At 43.3% G+C, this 16,912-nt stretch overlaps 2 protein-coding genes across 5 annotated transcripts in view; one reads left to right on the plus strand and one right to left on the minus strand.

The window, feature by feature from the left end:
• The window catches only part of gli3 (GLI family zinc finger 3), a 92,276-nt gene extending 88,008 nt beyond the window's left edge, over positions 1 to 4,268 (plus strand). For both annotated transcript variants that reach the window (XM_046059183.1, XM_046059257.1), the window contains exon 15: positions 91 to 4,268. In XM_046059183.1, the coding sequence (XP_045915139.1) occupies positions 91 to 2,477 (2,387 nt within the window). In that variant the 3' untranslated portion in view covers positions 2,478 to 4,268. The remainder of the gene's footprint in view (positions 1 to 90) is intronic.
• A 1,457-nt stretch (positions 4,269 to 5,725) lies between these two features.
• Positions 5,726 to 15,980, minus strand: prpf4bb (pre-mRNA processing factor 4Bb). 3 transcript variants are annotated; one of them, XM_046059436.1, is made up of 16 exons: positions 15,835 to 15,980; positions 14,590 to 14,665; positions 12,827 to 13,971; positions 11,710 to 11,877; positions 11,280 to 11,438; positions 10,743 to 10,824; positions 10,345 to 10,546; positions 9,118 to 9,191; positions 8,816 to 8,906; positions 8,429 to 8,576; positions 8,132 to 8,269; positions 7,852 to 8,005; positions 7,636 to 7,750; positions 7,392 to 7,543; positions 7,172 to 7,258; positions 5,726 to 6,947 (listed from the first exon to the last, which is right to left on the minus strand). In XM_046059436.1, exons 1-16 carry the CDS (start codon positions 15,891 to 15,893, stop codon positions 6,744 to 6,746), a joined length of 3,054 nt encoding a protein of 1,017 aa, XP_045915392.1. In that variant the 5' UTR covers positions 15,894 to 15,980; the 3' UTR covers positions 5,726 to 6,743. The 3 variants fall into 3 exon arrangements, with proteins under 3 accessions (XP_045915392.1, XP_045915325.1, XP_045915464.1); XM_046059369.1 differs by having other exon boundaries at positions 14,551 to 14,665; XM_046059508.1 differs by lacking the exon at positions 15,835 to 15,980 and adding an exon at positions 15,604 to 15,715 and having other exon boundaries at positions 14,551 to 14,665.
• Between the last annotated feature and the right edge of the window lie 932 nt (positions 15,981 to 16,912).

The following is a 16,912-nucleotide window of genomic DNA, read 5'->3' on the forward strand; positions in this document are numbered from 1 at the left end:
ATCTCCCTTTCTCCACATAATTTCCGTGTTCTCTCTTATCGGTGTCCAAACTTTCTTCATTCCTTTTTCTCTGCCTGTGTTTCTTCCCAGGGTCCTGTCTGGGCAGGCAGTGGGGGGTGTCTGCTCCTCAGCCACCTGCTCATGCTGAGCTGGGCTGCACAGAGCTAACAGTGCTTAATTTGCTCCGAGACCGGCGTGACAGCAGTGGAAGTGCCACCAGTTCAGCCTACCTGAGCAGCAGTCGCCGCTCCTCAGGCATCTCCCCTTGCTTCTCCAGTCGACGCTCCAGCCAGGCTTCCCAGAGTGAGGGTACGATGGCAGCCTCCCACCACCGCCGCCTCCACAACCTTAGCTCCACCGACTCTTACGACCCCATTTCCACTGATGCCTCCCGCCGGTCCAGTGAGGCAAGCCAGTATGGAGGTGGGGCAGGAGGAGGGGGTGGAGGGATACTCTCAGGTGGGGGCTGTGGGGGTGTAGGAGGAGTAGGTATAGGAGGGGGAGGGGGGTCACGGGGGATGCTCACTTTAACCCCAGCACAGCACTACCACCTGAAAGCAAAGTATGCAGCAGCAACTGGCGGCCCACCTCCCACACCTCTACCCAACATGGAGCGCATGAGCTTGAAGACTCGCATGGCCATGATGGATGAGGGTGGTAGCAACCAGTCTTTGCCACCTCTAGTCAGGCCACATCGCTGCAGTGATGGCACCAGCGGGTACACTAATGGGTATATGGGACATGCAGGTTATAGGAGGAGGGTTCTCTATCCTGGCGAAGGACCACTGAATGGGAACCGGAGGGCCAGTGACCCAGTGAGGACGCAGGCTCGTGATATTTGCAGTCTGCCCCCAGTGCAACGCTTCAACAGCCTTAACAACCTCCACCCGCTTCCTCCTCTGTCTCATCATTCTACACCTGAAACTCGCAACTTTAGCCTGCAGAACTACACACGCTCAGAGAGTAACCTGCAGATAGGCCTGCAGCACTCATCATACACTCCTAGCATCGCAGAACACGCAGCCTTAGAAGCCCTGGCTATGGAAGACAACGGGGAGGCTGGCCTGTTGCTTGGGGATGAGGACGTGCTACCAGATGACCTGGTGCAGTATCTCCACTCCCAGGTTCAGATGGACGGTGGCTCCTTCATGCACATTGAGGACCAAATAGCTTCTAGCCAAAGGGATACCTCACATCCATCTATGGAGGAGATAGAACCCATCCAGACTTCAAGGTTAAATATGGCCTTCCCTGGGTCCCACAGTCTCCAGCCGCAGCAGATAGTAGAACGGAAGAGCCCTAGTAAGCTTCCCATCCAGTGGAATGAAGTGAGCTCCGGGAGTACTGACAGGTCTCCTCAGAGGGACCAAAACCAGCAGACACAGTGTGGAAAGTGGTCTGGCACAGAACATGGACCCGTATCTGCGCTTTTTGGCAGGTTTGGAAACATGGTGGTCCAGCAGCAAGTGTCCCTTGATTTCCAGAACAGTTGTGCCCAGGCTAATCAGTCTCAAAGTGCTTGCTGTGTCAACCCTGGGGTGAAGCAAGAGACATCGCCTAACTACTGCATGGAGATGAGAGGTACCGGTCACAACTCAACAAACACCTTTGGAAGGCCTAACGTCTCACAGATCATCAATGGGTCTCTTCCGCAGGGCTTCAAACAGCAGGCCTCCAATGGACCTCAAAAACAGAGCCACTTCCAGCAGAACCACAACAGTAGCACCTCTTGCCAGGTTGGGAACAACCTAGTCCTTAGCAGGGCCTCCATGGACAACCTACTCAGCCTCTCCCAGGGAACTGCTCTTCATCACAATCGACAGATCCATCACCCTCGCCCACCGATCAACAGTTACAGGAACTTGGTCAGGACGCAGCAGTACCTCAACATAGAGAACTCCAGTGAAATCCAGGCTAGTCTCAACCATCAGCAACAACTGCAGAGAAGTGGGGACCACTGTTCCCTTGCGCATCAGGTATCTGGGCTGAAACTAGAGGCCCCAGACCATGGATACAGAGATCCGGGCTTTGGTGAGTGTCTCTCTTATGAACCAGTGGATTGCAAGGCCTCCTCGTTCCCTGTCCTGGAGGACCAGTGCTTGCTGAACTCCATGGCTGAGTCTGTTGGACAAGATGGCAGTGGCAGTGGGAACTCTGTTGCCCTTCTCTCTCCTGGTGCAGACCAGGTGACCAGCACGGTAGATGTCAATGTGCCTGGTGTATTAGATGAGGGGGTAAGTCTGGACTTTGGTGTCATGCTGGAGGATGGCTTTGACCAGGGTAGCCTGGTCTCAGGGGTGTTGAGTCCCTCCATTTTCCAGGGTCTGTCCAGGACCTCATCACGCCTGACCACCCCTCGAGCATCCGCGACCTTCCACAGCGTGGCCCCTGGCCTAAACAACATGGCAATTGGAGACATGAGCTCTCTCCTCACCACACTCGCAGAGGAGAGCAAGTTCCTGGCTATCATGCAGTAGCTGCTCTCTCTCTCAGCTTTCTCCTCCCTTAGGAAAAAAGGAAGAGAAAAACTCTGGTGTATGTGAAGATTAAGACCAAAGTGGCAATTATGAGAACTTTATTATGTACTTAAAAGTGTTGTGGAACAGGCAGTTGCCATACCCATTTATTTTGTAAAAATGTCATCCCAGAGACAAACTGGGATGTGTCAAAATGATGTATAGATAAATAGTTATATTCCTTTTATGGAATGTAGGCTATTTTTGGAAGCTCTTCTCTTTGTATTAAGGTGTGATGGTGAGCAAAAGCTCACTTCTTTAAAACAGTATTCTGTGTATTGTCACTGTTTTTGCTGTACACGCTGATGGTAAAAATGCATGTATTCAAGGTTAAACATGAACACTGTCTATATAAGTACATAGACTAGCCCATGTGCCAAGTATCTGCCATTCTGATCTCACAGGTACAAAACCGCTAAATCCATTCTTGTTACAGGTCAGACATGGGTCGTTGATTTAACAGGCCCTGATGAAAACGTTATATATCATAGGTTTTAATAAGTGGTGTATTTACATTTGTTGTCATTTTGTTTGTATGTTACTTTTGTGAATCTGTAAATGTTTCAGTGCTTCTACCAAGTGGTGTTTTTGTCAAGAGTAACTGCGGTATGGTATCGAGTCCAAAAAATGGACACATCCAAGTCTTCAAGACGTCGTAGATAGTCGTCTATTTGATATCTAAATGGCTCGATTTAGTTAGTCTGGTAAGGTACTCACAAGTGTATATAACAGTGTTTTTATATTCTGTTTGTGATATCTGATTATTGACGTTTGATTGCACGGTTGCTTGGAGTTGACGGACATTTTCTCCTTGATGATCAAAGGTCCCATTTGGTGCTTTATGTATGCTTACATGAATAGACAGAGTACTTCATGTGCCGTGAACCATTGTTGCACATTAAGACCAACAGTGGTCCACAGCACATTTCCCTCTCATGATGATAAATGCTGTAAAGTGATGTGTTTTGTTTCATAGGAAATCTGCATCTGTATTTTCTCCAAAGCTCTTAAATTCAGAATGTGTACTGCCATCAAGTATTGCAGTGACTTTGTCAACAGTGTTAGTATTGCCTTGCAGTCGTATGCGACTGAACACAGAATATTGAGTAGTTTACCTTTTATTTAGCATCAAAGCAATGAGGTACAAATTGTTTTATTGTTCTTTGGTACTTTTGTCATTTTTGTAGTTGTGCATTGATGGTGTTTTGTTTTCCAAAAAAAGTAGAAATAATTTCCTTTTGAAAGAAGGAAATCACATTGAGGTATGTGCCTTATAAGTATCTGCCTGTCAGTAAAGAGAAAGATCACTGCCAATCTTCCATTGTGAATTATAAAAAAAAATTAAAGATAAACATTTAAAGTGTCTTGTGAGACCTAAAAATAGATAAAATGACAGAACATTTATATAAGAAAAAGTCTGAATATCAGAAAAGTTAAATTGCAAAATGCATTCTACTTTTCTTTGGTTTTTCTGTTTTTTTAAGTTTTCACATTTATTGTGCTCTTTTATATATAATGTGTAAATACAGTACCCTTTCTGTAGGTTTAGCAGAGGAAATTGGGAGTATCCTGGGGCCAATAAAGAACTGACTTTGAAAGCAGGGATTCCCAGGCCCTGGGTAGAGGCCAGACAGATATGGCTCCGAGCGGAGCTTCAAGGGCCCAGCACTGCCCCTCCGCCAGAAGAGCCACTTTGCTCTTTTATTACTGACTACAAATGTTTGTATGGTTTTAATAAAAATGGAAATTATATTTTAAGTCTCTTTTCCTCTTTTCATGCTGCTTTTGATAATATATGAAGTGTGTTGGATTGAATTATGGTTTTGCTTAGGGCTGGAAGACATGGCCAAAAAAGTTTCATACCTTTCTATATCGATAATTATCACGATAAGTATCAAATCGTTATTTCTTTTGAGTTTAAAGGCTGATTTTTGCTCCTGAGTGATGGTGAATTGTTAATTGTGGTTTAAACTCTTCTTAATGGTCAACACTTGATGCCAAACAGTGGATCACTTCACAAATCTGAGGTAGAACATTCAAAACAATTATGATAAAATCTTTGTTAACAAATATGCACGATCCTAATTCGTGTACGACTGAAGTGAACATTTATTGATCATTTGTTATATCGTTATTGAATGCGATAATTATTGTTATTGTTTTATTGTCCAGCCCTAGTTTTGCTTCTATGGAGACAACAACCCAAGATTGAAGAGAACTACTATAACTATAGAACTACTTCTGTATTGTGCGCACACTTTGTATGTTAATATAAATCAAACTGATTACCTCAAACCATCCTCATCCAAAGAAACCAAAACCAAGACAGTAAATAAATATATAGCTTGATGTTATGTATATGCATATACAGTATATATCACTCCTTTTAAAAAAAAGAAAACTTCCAAGATCAGTGACCATCAGTAAATTCATTCATGGAGAACATCTAGTGCTTCTAATGCCCTCTTCTGATCATCTCAAGCAATTACAAATACATTGAAAGCCATGAGCTATGCAGTGTGTGAATTTCATCCTCATGAATTTGATGGCATAGTTATCCAATTACTTGTTTGGTTACGTATTCACACTAAAAGCAGGTGTGCCCTCTTCTCTCTCTGTTGAATTAAAGCCAATAGGAGTATCCCTGGTCATTCCCATTGACATCTTTACCAGTGGTTATTCCACTACAGCCCACATCTATTTACAGACCCTTTAAGGCTTCACAGCCCATCAGCTCATATCAGAAGTCCTTTTAGAGAGCTCTTGCACCATTCCCTAACTTCCTGGATGGAGAAAAATGGGAATGTATTCTAAACTACTCTCCCATTATGCTTTTCAGAAGCTCAACACAATGTGACCAAAATGAAGGGTACAGTTACACTTTCCACTGCAGAGAGGGAGCATGAGAGCTGTAAATTGTTCCAACTAGATACAAGATAGACCTTTTTACTTTTGATGCTGAGGCTGCAGCAATATCCCCTTTCACTCTTCAGCCATCTGCAAACTGCACTTACTGGGGTACAAGGATTAAAAAAACCTTTTGGACTGCTAACATCCAGTTGAGAAATCTGTGCAGATGTTCTAAGACTGTTTCACTTTCTATCCAACACTTTACAATTTTATATGAACCAGGCTTTTGATCAATAGGATGTACAAGACGACGTAATTCACCATTCCAACACGTTGGGGATAGAATGAAGAAAGGGGGGTTGGTATACAATAGGAAACATTTTATTACTAAAAAGTTGTCTTATACTGAAGGTCCTCTTTCAGCAGCGTTTCCACAACTATTCTTTATTGAAATCACAAGATAGTTTTTTACCACTTAAATGGAAAAAAAACCCTCTAATAAATCACACATGAAATGACAGAAACTGTGGACTATATACACAACAATGGGAGAGGAGGGGCACAGGTGTGGCGTCAATAGGCCAGCATTGCTTGGTGTTTTAACACACTAGGCTCGTACAGGAGGCACTTGAATGTGAGAGCCTTAAGAGCCAGGACCTAACCAGAGTACTGGAGGGGGAGGAAGGTAAAAGAAAAACAAAAACAGAAATGCCCAGCAACAGAAAACTGACTACCTGCTTTGAAAATAAACAAAATCATGTTCAAGAAGTACATAATATGCTTCTATTCCTTCGGTTCAGACCTCAAGGCCCAACACTTGGTTAGGGGTTGGGGGATGCTGTCACATGTGGGACAATGATGCACATACAGAGCATTTACACAGGCCTGCACCACAGAAATCTAGAGCACAAAGGGTGCACATTCAAAAGCATGCATCGGTCCACAATGAGAATTGTGGTTCAATAAGAAACAATGTATTTAGATATCTGCAACTACAACAAAACTCAACTGTCTGCTGCTTGAGATTGTTAATGCAATAGACATACAGTATTTACAGGATTTATATTTTTCTTTAAAACATCTGTCACTTCAATGCCAGTTAAATTTAAAAAAAAAAAAAAAAAGTCCATAACTGCATTGCTGGGTATAACGGGAAGTTTACAATGATAAATTGCAGAATCAATGTCTTCAAGAATGGCTACCATTTAAGGATTTATTTACAATAAAACACAATTATGTATCCATAAAGAAAATAAAGTTGAGGAAGAACAAAAATCGATGACAGTCAGTGGGTTGGCTGCTTCACTGCAGAGTTCCTGTCAGAGCTGGTTTAGTGGTTGGTTCTGTCCGCTCTGGGAGTGTGTGGTGTTCAGGGTGTCAGATCTTCTCCTGGATAAAGGGGTGCTGCAGAGCCTGGTTGATACTGATGCGTTTGGCTGGGTCCAGCATCAGGGTGCCATCCAGCAGGTCCTTCAGCTGCATCACCTTCTTCCTCTGGTCCTCAGGCAGTCGCTGGCCTCCTATCATGTCTGCCAACAGGTCTTTGGTGGGGTTGATGGTGCTCATCACCGTCACCTTCTCCTAATGGGGCAGAGAAATAAAGAAATGACAGAATCAATAATGATGACAACTACAGAACATTTTCAGTATGTGTCACACGGTAAGATCTGAACTACTACTGATCTACTAAAATAACATTTTACACTTATTTATAAAATAATAATTATATATAAAAATTGTAGGAAATGTTAGGCCTACTTTTCATCAGGTGAGACGTAACAAAGAAGTGAGAAGGAACACCTTACCCTTTCTGTCACTTTGTCTACTTCGATGTACAGGAAGTTCAAATTCTGATCGAAGTGCTGGTCTTTGAACAAGCCTTTACGGATCATCTGAGGAGAGAAAACCACGATATTGCATCAGGCGTAACTTCTTGAACACTGCATGGAACAGCAACACGTCTCACTACATCTAGGAAAGGAAAACAATAATTCAAGGAACTGAAACTGTATGATGCAATTTTACCTTGTTGGGCATCTTGCCCTTGAGGTCCATTGCTAGTTTGATCATGTGATTGTTGGAAGATCCAGGAAACAGGATTTTGCCAGTGTAAAGCTCATATAAAGTGCAGCCAACAGACCACATGTCAATCCCATAGTCATACGGCTTTCCTATGACTGAAGACGGAAAGAAATTGTGAGCCAGGTCTCGGTTTGAATGCAAATGATGAATGGTGAGATTAGCGATTTATGCAAATAATGCAACTTACTGATTTCAGGAGCTCTGTAGAATCTACTGACAAGGTATGGTGTGATGTCGTTATCAGCAACATGGGATGCAGAACCAAAGTCGCACAGCTTCAAAATGGTCTTTGACTCATTCACCTTTCAAGGACAAAACAATAATTAGTACACACACAAGACTGTGCCATTTTCATCATTCTATAAATCGGAATCAACTTTGAGATTGAGTATAAACACCGTACCAGGATATTGTCTGGCTTGATGTCAGCATGGAGGATGTTGCATCGTTTGAGCAGCTTGAGGGCCAAAAAGAGCTGCTGACTGTAGGAGCGCACAGCCTTGATGTGGAGCCCAACATCTTTACCGTATTTCTTCAACACCTCTCGCAAATTCATACTACGGATGAGAAGGACACAGGTGAATTAGTATGTGAGGCCAACACGCTACAAACGCTACAGACACCAGTAGATGCACACATCTCAAATGACGTGAACAAAGGAATAGCGTTTCCTTTTTCAGTACCTGAGAGGCTCAAATACCAGACAAAGATGCTGCTTGTGGTAGAAGTGCCTGAAGAGGCGAAGGCAGTGGAACTTGTCATCAGGATCTGCGTCATTTAGCTTTTTGAGGAATTCTAGCTCTTTCAACCCAGTCTTCTGCCTGTTGACCAAAAAATAAAAATATATCTTGTTCATCAATGCGAATTCAATCAAACAGCCTGTTATTAACAGTACTGTATTTATATAGTTGTTTAGATATAAAACATTGAAATTTGTTTTCAGTTCCATTAAAAAAAAAAGGAAAAAAGGTCCGACTCACATGAGCTCATTGTTTCGGATGATCTTGACTGCCACCTCCTGGCCGGCTCTGGCAGTGTCTCTGGCTCTGATCACGTTGCTGAATACTCCCTGGCCAGTGTAGCCGTACACATCATAGCGCTTGTCAAGTGTCTCCCCGATGTTCACCCCTAAAAAGCAAAACAACCCACACACTAGTTAGCGACAGGGAGGCTGCTTTTAAAAAGGTAACAGACACAGATGTGTGTGATTAATGCACTCGACAAGCCTTCACAGGAGACATTGCTTATGTTAAGTTATTATGGTACAGTACATTGCCAGGACATTAAGCAAGCACTGATAAGAGTTTCCACCGATATTGACACAGCCCAAGTCACAGACATGACACCTGTCATGAGGCAGCACTTACGGTAGTAACCCTCAGCATCCGTCCAATTGTCCCTGAGGTTGGGGTTCTCCTTGAAGTCCTTCCCTACACCTGCTGCTCTCATCCTGGCACTCTGCAAAGCACCACAAAAACTAGGTCATTTGCTCAGGACCAGCTGCTCAGTCTTCAGTTGTTTCCTATTATCATTTTCTTTGCTGAAACTCCAGACAAAGGCAGTGTATATTATGTACATACTACAATTTAGAGGAAAATTAGAGTAACTCTCAGATGTACAACAACATTTGACATTTAGATTTTCCTAAATTCCAAGTAAAAATACTTACATCAAAGTCAGCAGCAAACATGTCATCTGACTCTGTAAACATGTCAGGGGCTGAAGGTTTCTTTGGATTGGCTCCTGAAACAAACAAAAACAAACAAAAAAATAACAGGATGAGTTTCTAGTCACCCACCATGTTGTAAAACAGAATATCTGGAACGTGTTTGATTCACATACTCTGCAGAGATCAAAATATGCTGCAGGTGGCAGAGACACCCAGGCTTTGGATTACAAGCCAGCAACTGAATGAACACATGACAGAAAGAAACAAAATTAAAATCCCTGCATCAAACAACTCTGCATTTCTCACACAAACCAAGGCACCAAATGTCATTTTAGTTTTGCATAAGCCGGTATTCTTTGGCCAGTCTGTGATATAACAGCGTGAAAGAGGCCACAAACAATGTCAGATCGTTCCAAACTGCAGGGAAGTGCAAATATGAATGAACATTTATAGTTCAAAGAATTTAAAAGGCAGGCAGAAATGCTACCAATCAGGTTTCACCTTTGTACATTTCACTTCCTCCATATCTGCTAACCTGACCATGACTGAACTTGGAAACTGTAATTGTAAGAATGAAGGCATTTTGCTTCCAATGAAAATCAAAGAGATTGCTGGTAGAGCTTTTAGCTGTTCAGGTTCTGATCTCCTCCATGTTCACAGAAGTCTGTGCTCTTCAGCGATGCAGTGGAGCAGAAGATTTTCAGAGCTACATTTCAAAGGTTCAAGTGATGGACGAGGCAAGAGGGAGGATACGCTGCAATATTCAGTGGTTACCTCGGTCAAGCTAACCCCATTCAGCCACAGATATATGAACATATGGAGCCACTTTTATACTTGACCCCTTTCCAGTTTAACTAAGATTTCAAGCCAAACAGTACTGATGTCTTCTTGGAAACCTGTGTGATCGTCCCTCAGACTAGCAGATATGGAGGAAAAAAGCACTGATTGGTAATGATGAGAGGAACTATATCCGCCACGTGTGTTTAGGATTGGCCGGTGCGTGTGCCAACATGCACATAAATCTGAACAATTCCTGTGTGTGTGTATATAAATATAGGGGAAAGATATTTAATTTTTGCATCTTTTTCCAATATTCCACAAACATTTTTTAATTAATTAATTGCATGTTGACATTTGCAGCTGACTACGGAGCACACACCTGGCGGTGTGGTTCATTCAGTTGGCCTTGTATGCCAACAGATTTGATTATTTTGACCAGGACATTACCGTCTTTCTCCTGGGCGATGAGGTTGTGCTTGGCTTTGATGCTGGCCTCAAAGGTGTTGAGGTTCTCTCGTTCATACTCCTTGACATCTGCGGCTACTCGCTCCAAGATGTCATCAGGTGAGGGTGAACGGCTGCGTGTGCTGCTCTGAGGGCTGCTGGGCTCCGACACCATGTTGGAATCCTCATTCCCAACCTTGTATTTCTGTACAAGGGAAGAAATTGCGTAGCCTTAAGAATACATCTTAAACATCATAAGTCATGGACATTCGTTGTGTTATTTGTTTCCAGGTAGACAGACCACTATATTATGAGCATGACATCTGGAACTTTTTCACAAATACTGGACTGACATGGCAACTAATAAAAATGCAGGTTTGGATCAATAGAAACATACAGACCTGGACAATAGCCATGCGCTGCTGGCGGCGCTGTTCAATGAGAGCCTCCTCATCTACCTCCTCTCCATCAAAGTCCTCTAACCTGCAAACACAAACAAGGCTTTAAGAAATATGGAGCACACGTTCCTGTTCTGATCAGGACCAACATGAGTAAATTCTGAGGTAGCACAGCTACTACACATTGTCTGACCGATTTCGTAAGTGTGAACTCTAAGCAAGCTTAATCCAATATTAGTCAATTAGTTAGCAGTCATGTTTGAGGTCATGGTAAATTGTTTCTAAATAAACTTTCAGTCGATTGTAGTGATTGAAGTATCAGATCAGCACCCTCTGTGTTGCATACTGTGAATTTAACAATACAGAATAAGAGAGGAAACTGGTTAAAAAAAAAGTTGCATTGTCTTTCAACTAAAATAAAAAGTAGCTCATGTTGCCTTGATATAGTTTCACATGTAACGCACAATATTAAATCAACTGCCTCTATATGTAGAGCAGATGTCCATGGTTTGCCTCTTATATATGCTTTTCTTTACTCACACTTCTTCCTCTGAGGATTCCTGGTCAACTTTCATGCCCTCTGAGAGGCTGCCCTTGAACTTGTCCTCGTCTCTGCTGCGTCGTCTTCTCCGATCCCGATCACGTGACATTGAGCGTCGGTACTGTCTGAGTCTGCCATATCTGTCTCTCTCCCCAGACCTACAAAGCACAGATTGTTTATTACCTCATAAAAGTTTGAACCTGAAAAATGTCTTGCCACAATAATACTGTGTTACTACTGGGAGAAACCAAATGCAAGCAAAGCTCCAGAGAGAAACACTAACACAGAATAAGTCAGAGACAATGTCTCCAAAACATGACAAATGCCTGACTGAATATAGACAGTCAATTTGGTTACATTTAAAAACATATAAGTGTAACTTAAGCCGTGAGCAGATACGGGTGAAAGTTGAGTAAACAGTGCCATCACCTGTGTCCCAGTGGAGATCGTCTGCGGGGGGAAGAACGGGAACGTCGACGTGGTGACGGGGACCTTCGTCTTAGAGGTGAGCGACTCATCCTGCCACGATAGGGTGCTCTGGGACTGTTCTCTCGTGATCTCTCTCTGCCTGGCCCCGCATCTGGCCGAGGGCGCTTCCTTTAGAAATGCCAGGGGAATGGACGGATAAGCTGAACTGGACATTCAACATAAGCCCCTTTTCCACTGCATAATACCAGCTCAACTCGCCTCGACTCTACTCACCTTTTTGGATTTTCCATTGTAGAAAAGTTTTACCTTTACCTGCTTACCAGGTACTTTTTTTCGTATCACCTGCGTTGAGATTCCAAGCGAACTGAGGCGATACTAAAATGTGACGTGAAAACACAGCAAGACTACCGATTGGTCAGAGAGAATCGTCACTATTCACTGCATCATCAGGAAGGGAAGGCGAGGGAAGACTGCAGCAACCCGCGGGAGCAGCTCCCGAGGCTGGGCAGCCGCCCACTCACAGAGCCCTCTGGTCCCACTGTCACACAGACCGCTGCAGCAACAACGGCAGAGGAAAACACAGCTATAAGGTTTTCATACCGCTTGTCTGTCTTTACATTCTGAGTAACGTTTTAACTTAAATCAAGAGACAGTTGTATGTCGGTCGCTGGTGTGTGTGTGTGTTGCATTGAAAATTATGTCGTGGCAGTTGTGTGTAGCATCGCTATGATGACCAGCTACATCGAGGGGTACTATCTGCAACGGAAAACTGAGGACGAGGGATCAAAAACAGAGTCGAGTTGAGCTGAGCTGGTACTGGTCATGGAAAATTGGCAGTAGTCATTTGAACAAAACTCTTAATGTGCAGAAGAACCGTGAAGGACCATCAGTGAAAGCTTTTAAATACTGTATATAATTGTATTTTTGCCATTTCACAAAGCCACTCTGAAGTCCTATGTTTTAAAAATGAAAAATAAAATGTCAAATACTTGATCTCTGTACATCTTTTAGAATCAGTCAGATTGTTATTGGTTTGTGTGGCATTTCCCTCCGATTCACCCACTGCAGTCAACTTATTTTATTGAGACAAGTTATGAGTTAAGTTATGTTCACCAACCTCAGCGGTGAGTCCTGCCTGTCAGCATCCCTCCTCCTGACGTCTGGCGAGCGGCTGCGGCCTCTCCTGGGTGGGGACCTTGTTCTGGATGGAGAGTTGCTCTGTTTCGATGTCCTGTCCGAGGCACTGGCCGAAAGGTGGTGGGCATCTCTGTGGCGAGGGGACACGCTCCTTTTTCGGATGGGGCTTTGTGGCCCTCGTCTATGAGGGGAGCGATTCTCTTTCCCAGATGAAGCGTCCTTGGACGGGGACTTTGCCGGTCGCTTGTCCCGGTCAGCATCTGAGCGACTTGGGCGTTCTCGTACAGGTGATCTGGAGCGTTTGCCCGCTCTCTCCTGGTTTGGTCTGTCATCCCGCTGTGGAGAGGAACGTTTATCAGTGCGGCTGCCTTTCTGCTCTCCTCTCGAGCTGGAGGGGGAGTTGGACTTCCTAGTTCTGTCCTTGGACCTGTCAGTGCTGTCCGAACGCTTTCTGTCTTTTGACCTGCTCCTACCGCGGCCTCGATCTTTAACCCCCGAGTCCTTGGAGGATTTGGTCACCTTGTCCTGCTTAGACTCCTTGACCTGTGCTAGCCTGTCCGCAGACTTACTCCGACTACGACGCTTGGCGCTGGACTTACTGCCCTCTGTTGAGTCCCGTCTAGATTTCCCACTCTTTCCCCCCCTGGGAGATATGGGTTTACCTGAGCTGCCCCTTTGACGCTGTTCTCCATTCCTGATCCTAGCTTCCCCATCCTCTTCGGATCCAGAGTTATAACCCTGAAGGATCAAGCCCATGCCCGACTGAACCTTGCCCTCCATCAACTGGCTGTCCAGCTCAGCTTTGATCATGGCCCTCTGTTTCTCCAAATCCTCCAGCAGGGCCCTGTCGTCCAGACTTGGATTTCCGGAGGAGGGGGAGGATTCAATTTTTCTGTGGCTGGAGGCGCCGAAGAGGACTGCACCAGAGGCGGCTGAGGCCTCTTTGCGTTTGTGTTTCCTGTGTTTGTGACGATGCTTGCGTTTGCGGTCCTTGTCCTCATCAGAGGCATGCTTGTGCTTTTTGTGCTTACTACGATGCTTGTGTTTTTTCCTCTTGTGTTTACCGCTGCTACTGTGATGTTTGGAACCCTCTTCCATCTTTTCGCCATTAGTCACTGCCTCCTCCTAGGATGAGACAACATATCAGATCATCTCATTTACATTTTTAGATATGTAGATATGAACATAGCAACGATCTCTTTTGTTAGATTTTATGTGGTTGCACTCTTTCAGATTGTATGAGCAGAGTTACAGATGAGGACTATAGTGTTATTGAATTCTAATTGGAGATCAACAGCATTGATAAGGGCATTATTTCAGTTATATATTATTTCTCTATATGCATGCTAGTTAATGTAGGTTTGTCTAAGTATTTGTGATGTGCTTCTATTCATTTGAAAAAAGTATCTCCCATCATAATCCTATAAAGAAATTAAAACTTAATTTAGGGAAAAACAAAATATCAAGAAGGGGACAGGACTCGACAAATAAAATCAGATGTGCTGTTAAGCTGCAGGTGAATTTATCTTTGTGAAAAACTGCCTAAATATTATAAAACAAACATTTGTTGTCCAGATCAAGGTGCAGACGTGGTGCACCGCTGCCACTACAGCTTTAGACAAAGAAAATTGAGACTGTTTCAGTAAAAGTGGATTTAAACTACATTTAAGGTAGAAAGTTTAGATCAGAATTACGGCTTCATACCACTGACGATATTGGGGTCTTGCTGCCATCCACCCCTACCTCTTCTTCTTCCTCCTCCGACATGTCTCCGCTGTCTTCATTTCCACTTCTTTCATGGCTTTCCAGATCCTGCTTCCTGTTTATAAGAGAACAATCTTAAACACTGAGCACACAATATTACACATTAGTGCAAAAATGCCCAGTCAATTAATCACAATTTTTGATAAATTGACAATTCTGTAGGTCACACTGATCCAAAACGAATCCACATGTTATCAAGCTGATCACGTGTCAGCCATGACATGAACGATCCGCAATAAATACAGTTTCTATACCAAAATTATAGTGTATGTACCACATGAAAACGGTAAATATAAATAGGTCATCCAGTTTGTACAGGAGCTGTCTATTGTTGTCTCTCCCCCAAACACTACTGACAACTAGCAGTTACGCACCAGTGACTTTTAGTATTTCCCCACTATCTGCTGTGGTGAAATCGATTTATTTCACTTCAGTAGTACGACCACAAACAAAACAAACTTAAGCAGAGGTTTTATATCCATAGTATCAAATTGTGAAAACACAATATAACCTGTTCCTGTCCTCTTCCAGCGTCAATTGTTAGATTTTATGCAAATATTTAGCGAGATAATCCATTGCTTGTACTACAGTGTTTTTAGCAGGTGCGGTAAACTTGCATTTAGATAAGGTAAACCAGGGTTACGTAATGTGCCGAATTAAAACACAAAGCAGTAACGTTAATAAAAATGGCCGCAACTTTTAGCGACAGAAAGCTGCTTGTTAGTGTAGCAACGACCACGCAAACTTATTTACTTATTCGCTCTTCCCCGCAGCAAGACCGCCAATATGATTTTCACTCACTAGCTCGGATCCGCTAACCGTTCTTAGCAAACTTAAAGCTAGCGAGCTAGCTACATCCTAAAGGTAGCTTCTAGCCATGCTAACTTACGTTTAAGGAGCGCTGTTTACCATCAAATAGCGATGTTTGATTACATGTGTCCGGACACGTATATTTTATGGAAGACAATACACAACACTGTAGTTCATACACACTTGTATTTGCTTTGTGTTCAGCGAAACTTAATGCTATGTAAGCTAAAGAGCGTTAGCTAGTTGGCTAGGAACGTTAGCCAGCCGCTGACAAGTAATTTGGCCCCGGCAACAACGTGAACATGCTCCTCTGCGGGCCTCCGCTGTTCTGACTTAGTTCGCGTTTGATTTCAGATGAGGAAGACGCTTGCACCTTATTCCCACGAACGTCTTATCTTTAATTAAACGACTTACACGTGTTCGTTCCCATTATTCATTCTGCTGGACGCGATGTCCATCTCAACGTCGGCCATTTTCCTCGGCTGAGGAGCCTTTTCTTCTTCGGTTATTTGGACCACAGAAGTGCAACGACGAAGAAAATACTGATGTGCCCTCTGTTGTGCTGGCGATGCACTGCAATCGGGATGTGCGCACTGAAATTTGTATTTTGTCCACCAGGGTGTATGTTTGTGCAGCTTAAAGTCAATAAATTAACACAAAAAGAGTTTTGAATAAATATCAAATCAAATCATATGTTATTTACAGTGCAGAATCACCATGCAGCATCACTCCAAAATACACAGGATTAAATACAAAACGTGAAGACACAAGATAAAACACACAAGACATATATCATGTCAGGGTAAAAAACAGCAAGAATTAATGAATAATCAAGATGTAAAATAATTAGCTGGCATGAGTTGACAGAGCGGTGCCAACAGGACTGGTCTGAGCCTAAATAAGACAAACGACTGCAGAAACTATTCGTTTGTTGTCTGTTTATTATTATACACCTTTCCAAATGTTTCTATTGATTCCAGTATCTGTTGGGGAGGTTCTCGAAAACTTCCCCAAAATTATCCATACTGGAATTCTAGCACATTATGAAAAAAAAGTAATTTGTGTTATAATTTTTAACACCCGCCACTCTTTTTAAGAATGCCAAAATTATCCATAACCCTGGAAAAAATGCACATGTCACAGATGTCTGGACAGAGTGTTAGGATTTTAAGCATTAGAATTAGAAATTACATATAACCTACACGGTGTTCAGATCTTAGTTGAGTTGAGAGACACTATCACACCATAAGCTTTGGGTGCAGCCTTTGAGAGAGAACCAGATAGGCTACCAAAAAAAGGGAGAGAGTGAAACAGCAAAGGTCGGTCTCTAGGCAGTTGCTTAGTTTTCTTATACCACAAGATGGCCTTGGGAGTCAATTAATGGATCATGTGGTTTTCGGGGCCCCCTCATGCTCCCAGGGGGGTAAGTGTGTGTGTGTGTGTGTGTGTGTGTGTGTGTGTGTGTGTGTGGGGGGGGGGGGGGGGGGGGGGC

The sequence above is a fragment of the Micropterus dolomieu genome, linkage group LG01, assembly GCF_021292245.1.
Source record: "Micropterus dolomieu isolate WLL.071019.BEF.003 ecotype Adirondacks linkage group LG01, ASM2129224v1, whole genome shotgun sequence".
NCBI lineage: Eukaryota > Metazoa > Chordata > Actinopteri > Centrarchiformes > Centrarchidae > Micropterus > Micropterus dolomieu.